The sequence below is a fragment of the Numida meleagris genome, chromosome 13, assembly GCF_002078875.1.
Source record: "Numida meleagris isolate 19003 breed g44 Domestic line chromosome 13, NumMel1.0, whole genome shotgun sequence".
Classification (NCBI taxonomy): domain Eukaryota; kingdom Metazoa; phylum Chordata; class Aves; order Galliformes; family Numididae; genus Numida; species Numida meleagris.
Window position 1 is genome coordinate 5,570,603 of NC_034421.1, and position 19,580 is coordinate 5,590,182.

Genomic DNA, 19,580 nt, shown 5'->3' on the forward strand with positions numbered 1-19,580 from the left:
AGAGCTGAAATTGCAGCACAACTTTCAACAAAATCAAAGCTCCTTCTGAACGTACTCGCACTGATGTACCCTAGCACAAAACCCAGCATTACCTGCAGCCTCCCGTTTCAGTGGCATTATACCCAAGTTTAACCATGCTCACAATGATGGAACTGAAATGTCAGTCTGCTCCAGCACTGTGTGTGAATTAGCTTGTTGTGAACAAGGAAAGGATCAAGCCTGAACAGCACAGATGGCAGCCTATATGGACAGCACAGAAAAGCAGACCTACAAATCACTTGTCAAAGCGGTGAATAAACAAAGTTCTCTTCACACCTGGGGCATAAGGGCAAAATGTTTTCAGGGAAGTCAGAATGACTCAGACACTTTTCTCCTGTTTTTGTTTGTTGGTTTGTTTTCCCTGGCAGAGCTGCAAGAAACTTCTTGGTATGGGTCTTTGGGATATGACCGTATCTGCAAAAGGGAGAGCATTGCTGTGCTCACAACCACCAGTCCCCACAGCCTAACTGAGACTGTTAGTGCTCACAACTGGTGAAAGAGAGAGACTCTACTCACTCCTGATTCCTCTCACCCTAAAGTCAGTACACCGATGACTTACCAGAAACTTTTCAAACCCAGTTCCTGTGTTGAAGCACACAACACCCACTGTGCAGCGGGGTGAGAAGGAGCCATCCCCAATGCTCAAACTCCTCTGCAGCCAGCCAGCAGCCAGTCCCACGCTAAAAACGATAAAGGTGATCTGCCAAGGAGCCAGGTACAAATTGTCTCTGCAGCTATTATACTACTTCAGCGCTGCTAAAGACTTGGAGCAATCAGGTCTGATGACGTGCTGCCTGCATTTACACAAACTGCACCCACCTCTCCTGGTCCCCATTACACGCACTAGATACTCTTTGAAAATCATATCCTTGTACAGGTATCAGAGAGCAGTGCTGATCTCTGGTGCCGTGGATTTAACAAAAAAAGAGAATACTTTTGGTCAATGTGAATCCCAGAGATCAATCTCTGATAGGAAGCATTCAGCAACAGACACATCTTGTGTGTGGATGCAAGGGCTGCTACTCACCCTGAGTCCGAGAATGGGCTAAGCTATCTGGGCAGACGCTGGCAGTAATCAGTCTGTTCAGTGGTGTGAAACGGACAGGCAATCAGACCCAAACTGCCCTTTCCTACCTTTCATTTAACACAGTTGAAACGTTTATAGAGAGCAGAGTTCTTTTCAGCCCCATCCCTTGTGTGCATGACAGCAAAGCATCCCCACGCACTGCTTGTGCAAGTTGATGAGGAAAACAGAAGGATCTCACTGGGACACAAGGGTAAGCCAAATCCTTGCCAGCTACATAAGAAAATCCTTTGTGCTGCTCAAAGTCCCCTCCTTCCATCCCCCTTCCCCTTGGTTACAGGGGCATTCCAGCACAGCTGCCATAGCAGGTGCTCTGGCCATTTACACTCAGGGATGAAAAACGAGCCCAGGGACTGCAAACGTATCAGATACACCTCTGTGCCGAACTCACATTTGGCTGGCAATCCTCAAATCAAATGTATTAAACCGATAAAACATAACCCTCTCTACAAAAGGAGTTACCTGAGGGCTGCCGTCGGGCTTCTGCAGGCAGTGCCAGCCCCCACCTGGGAACAGCTGCCAAGAGAAGCGCGAGAGCCAACCCAACATTTATCCAAGTATTTTTCTTACATGCTAGACAGCAATTTCAGCAAGAATCAATCAACGTGCCACATTTCTCCTCTGGAGGGCTCATCCAGCTTTCAGAATATTTAGGATGTAATTAGAATTTGCATTATTTACTACTCACTTGTAAACCAAGTGGGACACAGGAGGAATAAACAGACCGCTGGGCTTTTGTTCTCCCGTTTGACATCTTTGTGGATTCATTCTCGGACTCATCACCCAGTATAAATGCAGCAGTACCTAGGGGAGGATTCCCGAGCTGCCGAGGATTACAGAGTACTAGCAATCCTGTAAGAGAGCGTGCTCACAGACATCTGTCTTCTTTTTTTAATCAGATAGCTCTGGAGAAATGCAGGACAACACACATGCGTGGCCACCTGTCTGGACTGAAACAGCCCCTATGACTTTTATAGCCTGATTCTTGCCATGCTGAGGACTTCTTTCATGCTGTCCTTTAAAGGGCTCCCCATGACTTTACATGTGCGTTTCTATCAGCTCCACGATCCCACTGCATCCACCCAGCAAGGCCTTGGTGCAAAGGGGAACCTGACCATTTGAATTTGCCAACAGCTGGTCTATCCACCACAAACTAAATTCTTTAACTATTTTAGGAGCCAAGACAGAGGCATCTGCACTGGTGCAAGGTTCACTGCTGCGGCACAGACTTTGATCCTACACATTTATTCTCAGACCAGATGAATTCAAAGGGAAAGCTAACAACTCTTTCTGTTCTCTCAAGAATTCCAAGAACACTGATACATTTTTTTCAGTACTGCGTAGACTACTGTTCCTCCCTTGGGGCCTCCTGAATGCAATACCACCTACTTTGCTAAGCAGAAATGACTTCTTCCACTCTGCAGTTTCCAATCTGATTAATTCACTTGACGGCAGCTCCAGCATTTGGCCCTCCAAGCTTTCTACAGATGTCTTCCAAGGACCTGGAGCACCTTTCCCATGCTTTCCAATCCCAGCAGTCCATTCTCAGTAATGAAATTATGTCTAAGCTATGGTTGTTCGCAGACAGACGAATAAAACAGCCCCTCCAGATGCACCAGTTCAATAAACGCAACATGTAATTATTTATCAACAGAGATAAGATGGCAAGAAACACATTTTCTAATTCTAATGATTGGCAAGGTTGCCCTCAGGAGTGCTGCCAACTGCATTCTCATGCAGCAGACCCGAAGAGAAGGGAGACATTGCCCCTTTGCACGGGGAAAGGATTTTGGCCTCCAAAGGACTCAGGCTCTGGCCAGAGAATAGAGCCATCACCTAATCTCTAGCAGATCCTGTATGATGCTCAGTGCAATCCTCACTTGCTCATTCAGTCCTGTACCTCTTACACAGCATGGGCAGGGATAGGATGTGTTATTTTTCTCCCATTAATTCCTCTGAGGCACAGAACTAAAGCCCTGAATCTCGTGTCTTAGCCTCTCTCCCATCAGTGCAAGGATTTAACTGAAAGCTCACTGAGGTGAGTGGAAAGAGATTTTGACTTCATTGATCTTTGGCTCCTCCATGCAGTTCCCAGTCTGGCATTCCCCCATCATCACATTCAGATGGGCAGGATGAGAGCAGATAGTTGGATTTTTTAATTTTTTTTTTTTTTAAGTCTTCTGCTCTGTGATTCTGCTTCTCTTGGTTTGCTCATACCACAATAATCTCGTCAGCTCTCACAAAGATGCTCATCTGATTTATAGCCGCATAACTGGGGACAGAATCTAGTCAAGCTAATCAGAATCAATGTAATACTCCAGAGTGAAAATCACAAGGGAGATGTAGATTAAAGACACTGGCAATTAACTCAGACCTCCTCATTGTTCCCAGGGAGACAGAGAGTTTATATTGGTTTTTTTCTGGGGTCACATGAAAGGTCTCTGCAGAACAATTTCTTTTATTATCCCAAGGAGTTTTCACCATAAAAATCCCTGTCCTTGTACTCTGCCAAAATTTTTGCAAGTTCTTGGCTATAACCCATTGAAGAGCAGGTTATTTTTTGCTTTACTGTCAGTTAAGAAAAAAGGAAAAAATAAAAAAAAAAAGAATTACCCAGCGAAGGAAAAAACTGCACCAGAACATCCAAACTCCAACCCAAGCTCCTCCAATTAGTAAAGGCAAACACTGAACTCTTTTCTGGATATTACAAAGCACTAATGGCTACTGCCAGATGGACTGCTGCAGACAAATCAACCTGGAGGTGCCCCTGATCAGTTGAAGGAAGTTAGGAAGATTATTGTCTGAAGTCAAGCTGAAAAGATTCTAAGAACTGAAGGTACAGCATACAGAACTCCAAGCCAGCACAGAGATAGGACCTTTCTTATGGTAGGATTTCACTTCTGTGATTACCTGAACAAGCTTCACGTGTAGAAACAGCCTCCTTAAGCACGGCAACCAAAATCAGCATGTCGCACTTTGATCAACCCCCATAAAACACATCTTGGGTTGATTTCACAAATGCAGGTGCTTGTTCAGCTCAATGCCTGACTGCAGCAGGAGGTGATAGATAGAGAAACCCAAGTGTTTCCAAACCATTTGAAGTGCTCATCTTCATTCATATATACAGTTTGCGCTTAGACTTTTTTTTTTTGGCCTAAACCAGGTCCTCTGGGGACAAGTCTGGATGGTCATTATCTGCAGCAAAATCAATTATGCTACACTGAACAGCAACTGAGTGCTGTCATGATTCTTCCATTTTGTTGGTTTTGTTTTTTACTTTTGTCTCATTTCCCTGGCCAGGCAGTAATACTTTTTTTTTTTTTCTTATAAACCTCATCGAGACAAGATACAACAATATAAACTCTGAAAGCTATTAATTACTGTGATGCTCTCAGTAAGTTTTATAAGGCCTCCAGCATTCATCTCAGAAAGCCTCTTATCTATATGCTTTGTCCTCTCTGGAGCATTGATTTGGCTAGCAAGCACTGGCCAGTGAATAACAGAGTGCTCCTCTTCTGGATGCAGCGTGCTTGGCAGCTAATCAAATCACTATTTTTGAAGTCAATTTCATAATTTTAATTATTTCCCCATGACACATGTTGTTAAGTAACCTGTGTGGCCAGAAAAACAGGTTTTATTATATTCTGAGTAACGTCCTTTGAACAGATGCTTCTCCTTTCACTTTGAGGACTTGCTCACATTGCTAAGAAAGTTTAGGCTGTTTCTGTATAAACTGGGAGTCTTGCAAAGCATGCGTCTGCTCTGAAAAGCAGCAAAACAGAAAGTAAAGGGAAACACTGCAACCTTGCATTTGTCTTGGATTAGTGACAACCTCTCAGGTTTGTTCCATGAAGGTGTGATCCCTGGCCAACACTACCAAATCACAGTGGATCCTAAAAAGCAGAACGCAGGCAGTACGCAATAAAGTTGGACAGGTCATGATGTTATAGGTGGCTCTGAGCATCGTGAAACTGACCTTAAGAGCTCAAAATGGCACCAAGCCTCAACAACTTCTGCTGCACAAAAAAGGTTTGTTGCTGTCTCCATTTAGCGCTAAATAATGCAAGATCCTCATCTGACAGCAAAAACATCCCTGATTTCAGATGACTGTTGCTTATAACAAATCACATCTCAGTCCATATTCATGAGGTTTGATTTACTGGGATAATTATCCTGTCTTCATTGTTTGTGTAAAGTATCTTATGCACAGGGAATGTACTTAACTGCTTAACTTCAGCAATAATGAGTCCATTATCATATAGAGCCATAAATCAGAGTTCCGTAGCAAACCTGAAAGATGAAGCACCTGAAATGAGAAGGGAGCCTATGCCAGACTGAGAGCCTTGCTCAAAGCTGGGTGTGCATGACAGTGCTCCTCCAGACACCACTGGGACCTGTAGCAGGTCTCTACCCCAGAGTAAGCCATACCTTGCTGCAGGAACCCCCCTTTCTACCTTGAATACCAAAAATCTGTCAATTTTGAGGCAGGATGAAGCCCTTCCAAAGCTACGGAGTTTGTAGCAGGTTTCTGTGCAATAAATCGACTCAAGTCCCTTCTAATACCTCCCACAGGTTGGCGGGCCTGGTCCTGGAATTGGGATGGCTCTGGCTTGTGCTATGTGGGACAATTCCTTCTGGTTTTCAAAATTAAAGGTTTCTCAAAAGGAACTAAACCTCTTGGAAGCACGTTCTGAGATGCTTTAAAGGGGCTGGATATTTTTAGATTTTGTATTCAGCACGAAAGCACTTCAAATGCAGCAAATGATGCTTAGTTGGCTGGCCAAATTAAGAAACAGCACCACCACCACACCACCAACAAAACTCAAACCCCATCATTTAGAATGAGATATTTTCAGAGATCCAAAACAAACACAATTCAAGTCTAGTGACAAAGCACCATCTTGAAGCAGTGGAAATGAAAAGCTCGGAACTCTTCTCCCTTTTTCCCCTCCAGCCAAAACTTCTTGCCAAATTCAGCACAGACAAGCGGTGTTGACACACATCTCTAGTTAAAAGAACGAAACGTTTGACCAAGAAAAGTCCAAAAGTGACAGCTGCTTCTGAGAAGCATGGCCCACTGGACTACATGTTGCATGTGTACACAATTGCAGTTGGAAGCCTCAGGCTTTTTCCTTTTCCTTCTGCTTCACAGAATAGCCATAGAATCATAGAATGGTTTGGGTGGGCAGGCACCCACATTTGCCCACCCCCCCATTTCAGGGTGCCCTTTTGGCTGTTCCCCAAGATATACAGAACTACTGAAAGTGGGAAAACAGGGGTTGCAGCAGACAGGCAAGGAAGCAAAACAATAGCACCTCGGGCACAACAGACCCTTCAGAGTTTGGGCTAACTGTTCCTGAGCTGCCATTTGGTAAGGGACTTGAGTCGACTTATTGCAGGACAGAGGTTTGTGCTTACTCTAAAGGAAAGCAATGTTTTGGGTCTCATCTCAAACAGGATCTTTTCTTGATTGAGTGACATTGATACAGATGAGGAACTCCAGTCCCATTCTTGCATGTGGCTGTAGCAGAAGTGCATTGAAGGGCCTGTTGTTTTTCCTTTAATTTGCATGGAAGATGTGGTTCCCATTGCAGATTTAGCTGAACAACTTCCAGGCAAGGGAGAAGTCCTCGGGGAAGGCTTTCAATCATTATGAACAGAAGCTGAAACAACATAAAGCGGGCAAAGGCTGCGGAGCAGATCAGAGCACGGAACAGTAGTTTACAGAGAAATGGGAAAAATGAACCTTCCCCCTTCTGAACCTGGAATGTCATCCCACGATGTGAACCTCCCTGGCTGACCCATCTGCAGGACAGCAAGCGAGGTAGGCATCCTGGTGGCAGCAGTCAGCAGCACACAGACAAAGCAAGCTCCTCATCAGCACATAGTCCAGGATCCAAGTGAATCAATCCTGGATTAGACTGAGACAGCTCGCACGAGTTCCCAGGAGCTTTTTTTTTTTTTTTTTTTTTTTTGAAGTGCTGGAGCAAAGGAGAGGGAACTTCACATGCAAACAAAAGGACCGTGGCAGCAGGTGGCCTGCGGCAGGTGGCTGTCACTGCTGGCTGTCACACTGCTCAGGCAGCCTGCCGTTATCTCCGGAGTACAGTACCCACAGAAGGACAAACGAAGGAGGAAGTGGGTGGCATCCATTCCCCCAGCTCCCCATCCCAAACTTCTCTTCTTCTTGAGCGGGTCACCACACCTGGAGGGCTGTGACACATCCCTAGCTTCAGTGAACCAGGTGCCATGAGTTCTCCATCTGAGCACACTATCAAGATAACTCCTCAACCTCTTGCTGCCGCCGACAGTTCCTTTAATGCTGCTCTATTTCCAGACATATCTGAGAAGGTGATTCAGCTTTTCCTTTCTTGGGCATTCTCATCATACCGTGCGCCTGCTGGGCTGTCTTCAGCTCTCATGAACACGACCAGGTTTTTCTTTCCTCCTTCTGACAGCAGTAAGGGAGATGCTGAATGCAAAGCAGTCTCCTCTGAGAATTCCCTCGCTAGGGCCTTCTGATGATGGGCCAGAGATGTGTTACCTGTAAGACTTGATTAACTTGTTAACGGAGATATCTTCTTACAGCAAAGCCTCGTAGAAGCAATATGCACTCAGAAGCCAGAAAGAGAGTCACGAATCTGAGAGCTGCATCCAGATAGTAATTTCAAGAGGATCTTCTAAGGAAGTCTCTTATAAAATATAGATATTTCTGAAATGCAACGTATTAAGAGCAAGCCATGGAAAGGTAATATCAGCCATCACCAGAAGTGTCTTAACCCCTCGAGTTGCTAAACAAATATTCTCCTGTGTGGGATGAACATTTCCTTAAAACTTGCTCTCCAAATTCAATCCTTACATCTACATCCTGGAAGCAGGCATAGAGGAAGTTTTTTCCCTTGATCTCTCCTTGCTTCCACCCCACCGATGGTTATTGCTCCTTCAGCTTTGCCTCCTGATGTAAAGTGATATTATAGGTCTTGCTCATCTGCAGGTCAGACCTGAAGTCATCTAAGCAACAGTTCTATGATTTACAAAACAGCTTAAATGATCCTTATTTTTCCCAAACTGCATCTCAGCAACCATCCAGTGCCCTTTATGGTACATACAATGGGGTTTCTGCATTCAGGCCTGGCCACGCTAGGCTGATGGCTATGGAGGTGGCAGCGTTTTGGTTGTTCCACTGAGACTGTCACTAATTCAAATTAAATTGGACTTTGGTTAGGTGAGTAATTCATCATCTGCAGTGTGACAATACCTGTAATTACTGCTCTTACTATTACAGCTGAAATTCATATGCAGTAAAGGGATCTTAATATCATGCCAAACCTCACAGTTAATTTAGGTTCTATCTCCTTTCATTTATTCTGTAATAAGCTAATTAGTTCATATAATTTGCCATTGAACGTGCCTTTGTAACAAATATATACATGAATTAGCCTATTACACAACAAATGAGGGGAATCAAAACATGAATCATTTTCAGGATTACATAAGGAATTATTATCCTTGCAAACACCCATGGATGCAGCTATTGTCCTTATTACTTTCAGATTTTGTCCGCACTGGGTTGGCTCTCCTGTTTGATGCTTCTCACTCTTCTGCTTAGGTCAGCAACTTGTTTCACCGTTTGGTGTGCCTCACCATATGTCCCATCCATATGCCAGGTTATCTGCAAGTTTAAGATCACTACCACGAAGCTAAATGTCTTTCAGCTTAGCTGCTCAGATCCAAACTCTGGCAGCTAAAAAAGCTCAGCCGTGCTGCTAGCCTCCTGCACTGGCACCCCATTCACAACGAGCAGAGAAATCCAGGTTTCCCTGTCAAGGTCTGCTTTTGGTTTTGTTTGTTTGCAGACTGCACAGTATCAGACTGCCCTTGAAAACTCACGGGGACAACTTGCAGTCACCGTACTCAGAAGATTCCTTCCCTATTTCACCTGTGGGGCTCATTTCACCAATCTGCCTTCTGACAGCTCTTAAACTGTGCTAGATTTCAAACTCATTTGGGATAAATCATGAGGGATGCTTTATCCAGCAGTCTTAAGACTGCCATTATGCAAACAGGAGGCTCGCCAGACCTTGAGGTTCAGTCCTCTGTCATAACCCTTGCAAAGTACCACGTATTTATTCATTATTCCCCAGAAGGGCTCAGGACAATTGGATCTGTCTCATTCAGAGCACAGCAGAGTGCTTTCTGCCCAGTAATTCAATACCAGCTCACAGGGAAGCTCCCAGGCTACGAAAGCCATCAGTTCTACTTTCCGTACTCCTTCCTTGGAGGCCTCATCTAACTGCTGACCTGGTGCTACCCAGCCTCAATATTAAATGTAATGAGAGCACAGCTCAACAGCTTTATTTGTCAAATATTCTCTGCTTATAGCAATTGTTTTGATTTAGCGTCCAACCTCCCACAGTAATGATTTACTCTTTCCACACCCAAGTTAAGCAACCACCTTACTCCCAACAGCCACTTCTTTACCTGGAGTTATATTGTTTTCATTTTCTCTTCTGAAAACTCAGAGAGGGCAAGGGAATAAAGATGTAAGAGCCTTGTTTGTCTGAAAACACTTTTTAGGGTTTGGATGGCCTAAGTGGCATTAAATTCATCCACAAACCTGCTGACGTGGGCTAAAGTGATCTATAGGTACAACATCCAACTTTGCCAGCTCCTTCGCTCTTTCCAAAGGTAACTGCTGAAATCTTTGTGGGTTAAACCTGCATATTTTCAGGCCATGCATGCTGGAAAAATGGAATACCAACATAAAACGAAGGCTTGCCGCCTGCAAATCTGCTCGGGAAGTACAAAGGAAGCAGGAGCCCTGGCGAAGCACCTGCTCATTTTCAGTGCACTCGCACAGGCAGTCTGCAACACATTGGCCTCTGCCCTTTCTCTGCAAAGAACATTGCTGTCCTGTGGTGGGAGCCAGAGAGGACCTCCTGGGCACATCCATCAACTGTGTGAGAGCAGAAAAAGGAGAAAGCAAGAGCAGCCAGAGACCTATCTAACACTCACGCTTTGATATCCCTCTTTCCTTCATGCAGCACTCACTACCAGTTGGGCTTCTTTTTTGACATCTTAATTCCAGGAGAGAACCCAGGCATCTTTAAAAACAGCCTAACAGAGGCGTGGGGTCTGTCTGAGCCCTTCTGGGTTTGGTTTTAAGCCCCTGACACCAGCAACGGTGTGATTCGAGGTGTGCTGCTGCGAGTGCAAACAAGATGCTCAGAGCAAGCAAACGCCTCTTCACAGCTCTCAGATAGAATGACAAGTTATTATGTTCACGTTATAATATGAAACCAGAAGGAAATTCAGAAGTGGAATATAGAGCGGTGAACGAGCAATTACTTGTCATTAAGAAAATGAAAAGGAGATTGTCTTTCTTTTAGGAATAGATGTCACCTGCTCTTCAGGAAGACCAAATGAAATAGGACATGTAGCTGAAAGCGCAAAGAAATCTGCATTAAAAACAAACTGCAAAATAAAGGCTGAAAACCACGCACAGCTCATTTCAAATCCACCAGCCCTAAGTGACCACAGCCTCAGGACTGTGCAGATGAGCTTTGTAGTGCTTCAGAGCCACAAATGCACTGCAAATGCTTTGGATACTGGAGCATGCTTTGTCTCTTGCCACCCGTGAAGTCTGCAGTCTGAGCCAGAAGCACTGTGGCCTCCAGTGCAGAGCAGTGCAGAGCTGAGTGGATCAAGTCACACCCAAGCCCCACGTGAGCAGACATCTCTTCCCAGGTATTCTAACCAGAATAGTCTGTTTGGGTTATTTATTCCTCCCCATAGCATACCATGCTAACCAGTATGACCTTGTAATTCTTGATTCAAGCCCAAATCATCCCATCATGCTAGCTGCTACATTTCAGAACAATATTAAATCTTGCTTAAGGACGAGGACATTTTTCTCCATTTCCTGATACTGCAACAATAAATAAGGACCCCAACTCTCAAAGTGATTCCCTTCTTAGGATTTATCCAGGTCTCTTTTGCAGTGCCACAACTTGACAGATTTTTGTCTGCCTGAAACATTTCCCCCCTCTTCTAGAACATGGAAAATAGGCCATTCCTTCATTCTCTCCAAGTGCTCTCTTGGAGCATTGGTGCACATTGTCTGATTCATTTACTCAATGCGTCTTTATTTGCTGCTTCATGCACGTGCAAGCAAATTCCTTTCTCCACTGAGGCACTGATCAAAATCCTCTCAAGCAAAGGATGACAAAACAAAGAAACAGGAAACCTTTAGAGAATCATACCTGAAATATAGCTATCCAGGCATAGCCAATATTATCAAAATTGATAGCTCCATTGTGCGGGTTTACATCCCCTGCCATGCATACGTTGTAATATTGGTTCCAGTTTATGCAGGCATTCTTGCTGCTTAAGTCAGGGTTGTATAAACTTGGGGTGTAGGAGTCCATGCTCAAGGTGCACTCCACCTTGTACTCCTTCCTGGTTGGGATGTTGGAGCATTTCTGCATGCCGTTCTCACGATGGGATGAGCAGATGAACGGATTCTCCTCTGCTTCGTCTGTGCGGTAGTACGGATGCAGGAAAGTAAGGTTATACGTCCTGGAGGGGAAGAAAGAAAGATGGATGAGAACAAGTTGCCCAGAGGCAGCAGTGCCCCATCCCTGCAGACACCCACGGTCAGGCTGGACGGGGCTCTGAGCACTGATGGAGCTGTGGGTGTCCCTGCTCGGTGCAGGGAGTGGGACCAGACAGCCTTGAGAGCTCCCTTCCAGCTCAAATGATTCTATGAAACGCTGCTGTCCACAGAACAACAACAACTCTTCCTGCAGCTCCACACAACAGCTGCGATCACGCAGCTGCCCGCCTTTCCTAGCTCTCCCTGTGCAGTGTCCCCTCCATGGCTGTGCCCCAGGAGTCAGGAGCACCATCACGGAGCACAAACCCAGCACCAGCTCCTCAAGTCTAACAAATACTTCCAAAAACCATCACTTATGCTGCCTCTTTCCATGGCCAAAAGTAAGACTCTGAGTCAGGACCTTATCTCGTCAGCAGGAGGACAAGGTCCCAGCAACTGCACAGCTCTGAAGTGCCTCCCTTCTGCCTGAGAATCCCAAAGCCCAGCAACTCAATGCCAATTCCTCCCATTTCCACCTCATCAGACAGGGGACAGCAAGTCACAGCTGAGATGTCAGCCCCGACCATTGCCTGTAAAGCTGTTTGCTTACAGCATCCTGTAAGGCTCCAGTGATCTTTCAGTTAAATATCAGCCTGAGTATTCCAGGTGACCAAACGAGGTAAGACTGCTGACAGCTGAAATGAAGTGATAAAGAGAGAGAAAAAAGCAGCCCAGGTGCTTCCTAAAAGCCAGGGCTGGTAACTTTTTGTTCCCAGGTAAGGATTTTAAGAGAGCTCTTCTGATGCTCAGATCATTCTTCAGATGGCCCGAAGGCAAAGCAGCTTTCCAAGAAATTTCCCCCTCAGCACGTCTCCAGGATGAGTGAGCTGAACTTTAATAAGGAGAGAGGCAGCTATGGGCATCTCAAATTCCTTCTGTTCTTACAGAAGGAAAGAGCGCACGTTTATGGGAACTGGATGCTGATTTAATTGTCCTGGATAAAGTTATAAAACTCTGCTAGAGAGAAGATAAGCGAGTGCTCTAATTGCAGCACGGTAGGGAGGTGCCTTTTCCAAGCCATGCTCTGGGGCAGAGCAGCAAGCAAGCAGAGTCCACGTCTCTCCATGGCATTCGATGAGCATTTGTGAGGCCCACCAGCACTCACTGCTGAAGCACTGCTCAAAGCAAGAAGGTCTGATCTGCTGTGCTCAGAGCGGCGGGGATCTAAGGTGCTCTATAGTCAGACAGGAGATAAGGAAAAAGGCAACACAAATTACATGACCAAGCGAGATGTGGGTAGCAGACAAGCAGATAATTTTTTCAAGACAGGACAGCTGTATTTTTTTTTTTTTAAATCTGTTCTGAATGTTCTCAACTATTGAATAAATGCGGCTCTAACAATTGCTGAGCAAGTGATATTCTGTATGATGGTTTGAAATTGCTCCCCTAAACCCCCGAGTAAAGCAGAAGTCACTCAGCAACTGTGCTTTAGGAGAAAGCAATTGCTGCAGGGCAGAGCCAAGGGGAAATTAGCCCTGAACAACTTTCCTTAACAACCTTTTCCTCTGTGAATGAATTACTTGAGATGGGTGCTGAGATTCATCCAGCTGCAAGAGGAGCACGTCAGAGGAACTGGGCATTGTTGGCTGTGAATAACAACAACTCATTCACCAGCTATTCACCTCCCATCGCACAACACTTCCATTTCCCCCCAGACACAACTGTAAAATCTGCCTCCCCGTATATGAGATTCAAGAGACAAGGAAGAAACACATGAAAAATGTTTTTCCTTCAGGACTGCTTAAAGCCCCCTCCTTCCCCGCCCACGGACTGGTTTCACTTGGAGGAAATTTCCATATAAAACAAGCTGAAGATAACGGTGAGCACTGCACCTTGTTTGCTAGAAGATCAGATGCTACAAGCAGAGGAGTTTGTCACACAGAGGGGATGATGGTGGAGGTTTGCAAAGGATTAAAAGGCATCGAGGCACAGGGATGTGTCTGGGGGTGCTACAGTCTGTGAGCAAAGACAGCAGAGGAACTTGAGTGAAGAAACAGAGAGCAGAAGAGACAAGCAGCAACTTCTCCTGAGTCACCAGCAGCAGGCAGCTCTGTTTTGGCCTTAGTGGGTACAAAGGGGCTGCGTTCAGATGCAGAAACCAGGACCTTGCAAAGCTGCTCTCCGACTCCCTAAGGCAGTGGCAGGAGAGATGCTGAGATGTCTCCCATGGTACCTTCCCATCAAAGCACTAGGCCTCCAGTTTAGGTTCTACAACTCTCCACAGTTCTCATCGAATCCTGATGAGATGCATCACATAAACCCAAAGCTTTGGCTCTGGTTGGGCAGCTCCCAGTGCCCAAATGTGCTGCTTGCAGCGAGGAGAGCCACAGGCAAGTCTCACAGCCCATAACCTGCACACCTGAAGCTATGCATTGAACTCTTATCCCTGCAGCAAGGCTGAGTGATCCTGGAAACAACTCTTGCTCTTTCCTGTTCCACTTAAAGCAATGTCTTTTGATCTGGATGTGCCACTCCAGATGACACTCCTCCAGGCTAGAACTGAATGCCCAGGAAAATTTCCTCCAGAGCCAGGAGGAGCTGTACAACTCTACAAAAACTTATTTCCTTCCCCACCCTGGAAGCAACACCAGCAGCAGGAGTTCCCCGATCGCAAAAGGCAGTTGGCAGCGGGTGGGACGGGAAGGCTCAGCATGCTGCAGCTCGCAGGCCAGCGTAATTAGGATTCTACCCAGAGCAAAGCTGGACTTGCAGAGGGAGAGGGACCATCTGGAGGGATGATTGGGTAATTAGCAGCTATGGCTGCACAAGCTCCTTTCCCGGGAGCAGTTTCATGTTCAAATGCAGACACACATACGCCCGTGCCAAGAACACTGCCCATGGAAGAAGTGCTCAGACAGAAGGGCTGATGCGTCAGTGTGATGCTCTGCTCCGATCTCACAGCCGAGCCCCCCAGGAGCTGCCTCTCCCACTGTGGCACAATGACACATGGCATTCAGTGCCACACGAGCTGCCTCTCCCACCATGGCACAATGACACATGGCATTCAGTGCCACACGAGCTGCCTCTCCCACCGTGGCACAATGACACATAGCATTCAGTGCCACACGCAGCTGCCTGCCCTCCCAGCTGCAGGAGGGACATGCATGCGTTGACCCAGATGAATCATCTCCATTTCAACCCCCAGAGGAGATATCCAGCCTCCTGATGCGCCCACCCCAGTTGGGAAGGATACAGCTAGCAATGTGCCAGCTGGTTCTGTGGGAGCCCATGCACCCAGTTTTGCTGGAGGGGGGAATGCAGTCAGGCTGGGAAGCAATAGGACCGAACCCCATCCCATTCAGTGCCTCACTGTTCGCTACACATTGCAACTTGAAAGGACCTCGATGAGCCAAGTCAGATCTCAGAGGCTGCATGTTGCCTCTGAGTCACAGTTTAGGAAGCCTTGGGCTGAAGGAGAAGACGCTGCTTGCAGACATGCTGCCTCGGGTTGTGATCTAATAAGCTGCAGAGATCTGGGCACAGACGCTGGGGAGAAACGCAGAGAACGACACTTTGGTGGCTGTGGGAGGAAAATAAAAGCAGGAAAATAAAGCACAGCTTGATTGCAAAGTGCAGATGAAGCTTGGTTTGGTTCTGCTGCTAACTGGTTTTATCCTCCCTTCTCTCTGCCTTGCTCATTTTTGCAACACTCCCCCCCTCAAATAATCTACAAACTAAAAGAGTCCTGCTCTTGACAGGCCAAAATCAAGGGCACCAAGGGCCAGTTCCTGCCCTGCCCTTTTCAAGCCCTTCTCCCTTCTTTGTCTGCCTGGGCACAGGACACCATGAGCATCCATCTGGCTGGGAGGGACCCACGGTGGCACAGCGAGGGCAGTGGGAAGGGAACACCCCAACTAGCAGCCAACACTGCCAATTTAATATCTTCTTCCAGTTCCTGTTTGAAGGCTGTGCTGGCAAAACCAGAAAGGGGAAAGACAGAAGGAGAGCAGGAATGAGAAGCAAAGTGTTGCAGAATGAGAGAATCCCCAACATCCACAGCATAAATGAATGTGCCCTGCCAAGACCACCTACCTCCATGTGCACAAAAGGTCAGTTGGGTTGCCTTGGTTCTTGCCAACAGGCAGAGTCCAAAGAACTTATTAATGGTAATGAATCCACTAATCGTGAGACTCTTGTGCTCTGGGGAAAAGTCATAAGAAACTAAGCCCCAGAATGGATCTTGTTATCGCATTAGAAAGGATTAACACCCCTTTCTCGGCCAGCTGCCCAGTGCGCATCTTTCTCTGGGCTTACAGCAGCTTTGCTGCGCATTTCCCTCTCTTAGTCCCTGGGCATGTTCATGCGAAGGAAGGATAGCACTGAAGCAGGAAAGTCCATCCTTTCCCATGTCAAGGGAGGCTGAAGTGCTCTCTGCCCCCATCTGCCCCAGGCTCAGTCCTCCCATGCAGGGCATCATCCCTAAGTGCTGGAGCATGGTCTGAGCACAATCCTGCTTCAGCTTCCCAAGGAATGGAGGAGGAAAGAGAAAAGGTAGAGAGCACCAAGTGGGCTCACATCCCTCCAAGGGGAGGCTGCGTTCTGGAAGAAACTCCACTGCCAACCCATCTCTGCAACATGGAGAGATGCCAGGAGGAGCAATTAAGCAACCCTCAGAAGTACCTTTCAAACCGCCAGCTGCCTGCCTGGGCTGTGTGTGCCTTTGCACAGGTCTACAAAAGCCAAGGAGCCAAAGGCAGGACAATACCAAGCAGATACAGAGTTAATTAAGACCGAAGCGCTCACATTAGAACTGTCCTGCAGCATTAGATAAATACAAAGCACTTCACATCTCTCACCCCTCTCCTGCATTCAACCTGCTGAGCTCTCCGAAAGGCTCCACGAGGAGGAAAATGCTCCTCTGCATAACAATATAACACACAAGTGAAGAGCAGCAACAACACACCGGAGGTGACCCAGATCCTTTATTTACCACGGCAGCATCTCCTGCTGGGAGAAGGGAGCCAAAGGGGCTGCGTGGGGACAGCAGAGATCTGAGCTCTTACAGATAAACTGCTGGTCACACTTGCCCTTCCCATCCATGCTGAGCTCTCCTCTCTCAGACCAGGCCAACCCAAAAGCACTGTGAAATTCCCCTTTCGGTTCCCACTGCTGGGAATCTCCTGCACTCAGAGCCCATCCTGCTGCTGCTGTTCCTGTCACTGTGTGATGCCAAGGGAAACAGCCTGGCCACCAAGCTCTCCAGGAGCTGAAGGGGCTTTGAACCACCAGAACCCCCCTAAGGCACCACAGCTGGTGTCCAGTGCTGGCCGGGTAGTCACAGCCTCACACATCCATTGAAAATACCACAGGGACCCCTGCCCATGAGCCAGGTCCTCCCCTTCACAGCACTGCAAGGAAACCCGAACCAGGAGCATCACCTGCTCAGCACAGGGCATCATTCACCCTCCACTGCCCACAGCTTATTGGAGCGCTAGTGAACATTATTTCAGGCTGAGGACAACAACACTGGGCTTTAGTAGGACTTGGCAGATGAGACTGGATGACCAGCATCTCATTCCTACTTCCCTGCAGAGCTCCACTCTGTTTACTTCTACCCAAAACCAGGGCTTAGCTTTAATCCTGCAGCCCCTGCGTGAAGGTTTGGATGTTGTTTTGTTCTCCTTGGCAGCTTTCCCTGGGAGGGGAATGGATGGTTGGCATGCTCACCAGTGATGCCAAACACAGCAGCTCAGCACAGGGATGGAGCAAGTGATGCATCCTCTCCAGTCCAGCCCTGGGCTTGCATCTCCATACTGCTCTGCAGGCAGACAACATCCTGCTGCTGGTCAGTGGGAATTGCTTGTTTGAGGCCAGAGCTGTGAGTTCTGAGCCATGTGCACAACAGCCTTCCCTGTTATGCTACTCCTGGCTCACCCCATGTCCTTCCCCCTACACAATTTGCTGTTGGAGTGATGAAGGCCACTGTAGGGCTGGATCAGTGCACAATATCTCAGTGCCTGTAACTGAGAATTTCCTGCCAGTTTCCTACGGTCTAAAGCTTACCCAGCAAAACAGACTCAGATGGCAGCTTCAGGCTGGGTGAGTGCATCACAGCAAATTTGGGGTTTCTCTGAAACTCCTGATGGGCTGTGAAGGAGGAAGGAGAATATCTCACAGCGCTCCTGCCTCATCAAACAGCTCCCAGAGCTGAGCACAGGGAACCTGACTGCTGCAGCAAGGGGCCAAGACCCTGATAAGCAGATCCTGCAATCTCTTTGATGCTGCTAATAGCCTTTACATAACAGCCCACTTCCTGGCTGCTTAATATCTCTGCTTAAGAAACAATCATTCTGTGGTTAATTTTAAAAGCTCCACTTTGCAGGAAATCACACAGTATTTTAGACACCTGCTCCAAGGTCTTTGGTGGTCTCTACCCATCCAGCTACAGCTCTGTGCCACCGCAGTGCTCAGCATGAGGCAGGAACAGGATCAAGGGTAAATCCAAGGGATGATACCTGCTCATTTCCAAAACAATACAATTGCAGGCAGTAGATGATGACAGACACGATTAGAGGTCGTATCTCCTCTTGAAGAGCTACAGCTACCCCAGTTAGCTGCCTTCAGGCATTTCCTCACCTCTGAGCCACTGGTGTCTTCAGCAGCCTCTAAGAGGAGACCTTCTGCAAGGAGTTGCTCTGCATGCCTCCTTTTCTGCAGGAGCTCGCAGGGATACTGTTAACCCACACGCAGTCCAGATTTTGCTTGTGATGGTAAGGCAAGCAAGGAAAGCACTGCCCTATGACAGGGGGCAAGCCAGCAGCCATGGGTCACCCAGTGCCAGCTCCAAGTGTAACAAGCAATGGACCAGGGCCAGACCCATCCAGGCAGAAGGATCAGGAAAGAGCTGGAGACAGGTGCACCTACAGTCCTGCTAAGAGTAGGGCCAAGAGCCCCATGCTGAGCTTAAATAGAGGGCCACAGGGAGGGCAGGGGCACCCAGGTAAAGGTCATCTGGGTAATTAAGGTCTATTAGCACCTGCAGCACCTGGCAGGGATGCTGTTCCATGCAACTGCTGAGCTCGGAAGAAACTAAAGTTTGAATCAGCAAGTGACTGGATGTGCTGCACACCCCTTATGCCTGTTTCAGGCTGAGAGTGGTACAAATGTCTCTAATGCCTTCAGCATCATGATACTTACCTTATTGGTCCTACAGAGACATACAGGGTGTTTCAGCAGCATCTCTATACTGCTGCGTGTTCTAGCATGCACACTCCTAATTAACCTTGTGCCAGGAGCTGTGCTGTGCTGGGTGACCTCCCAGACCCATGCAGCAGTTTTCACAGAGCTCTCATGCTTTTGTTTGGTCTAAATCCTCAAATTCCCTGTCAGGGATCTCAGCTTCCTTGGACAGGGTGCTAACATCTTTGTCCTCCAGGAAAAAAAAAAAGAGAAAGTCACTGCAAACCCACAGAAAGCTGCCAACAAGAAGCACATAGCTGGACTCGGAGTCCTGCAGCCAGCAACCCGCAGTGTCTGAGGGCTGGTAGGGAAATGGGACTCAGAGCACGCGCTGGGGGGACCACATCTGAGCACCCCCCAGTGCCACTGCCAGCCCCATGGGCTCCTCCATCAGGGAGGAGGGAGAAAGGAAGAACAGGAGGAGACTTCTGCTGTACTTACGTTGCCAAATTCCTGTCTAGGAAACACCTGTTTCTCAGCAGCCCTGCCCAGAGCTGCACACCGACGATCCCAAAGATGAAGAAGACAAAGAAGCACAAGAGGAGGACGTTGCCTAACATAGGCAGAGTATCTAACAGCAGGGTGACGAGTATTCGCATACCTGGGGGGAGAAGGAGAAAACAG

The 19,580-nt window shown here is 47.3% G+C and overlaps 1 protein-coding gene across 8 annotated transcripts in view; it reads right to left on the reverse strand.

Moving 5' to 3' along the window:
* Positions 1-19,580, reverse strand: part of CACNA1H (calcium voltage-gated channel subunit alpha1 H) — a 205,498-nt gene that overhangs the window by 82,590 nt on the left and 103,328 nt on the right. For 6 of the 8 annotated variants that reach the window (XM_021411338.1, XM_021411331.1, XM_021411330.1 and 3 more), the window contains 2 exons: positions 19,398-19,557; positions 11,386-11,701 (listed from right to left, as the gene is read on the reverse strand). In XM_021411338.1, the coding sequence (XP_021267013.1) occupies positions 11,386-11,701; positions 19,398-19,557 (476 nt within the window). Of the gene's footprint in view, positions 1-11,385; positions 11,702-12,138; positions 12,425-18,353; positions 18,660-19,397; positions 19,558-19,580 lie in introns of those variants that run through there. The other 2 variants (XM_021411335.1, XM_021411337.1) reach the window with 2 other exon arrangements.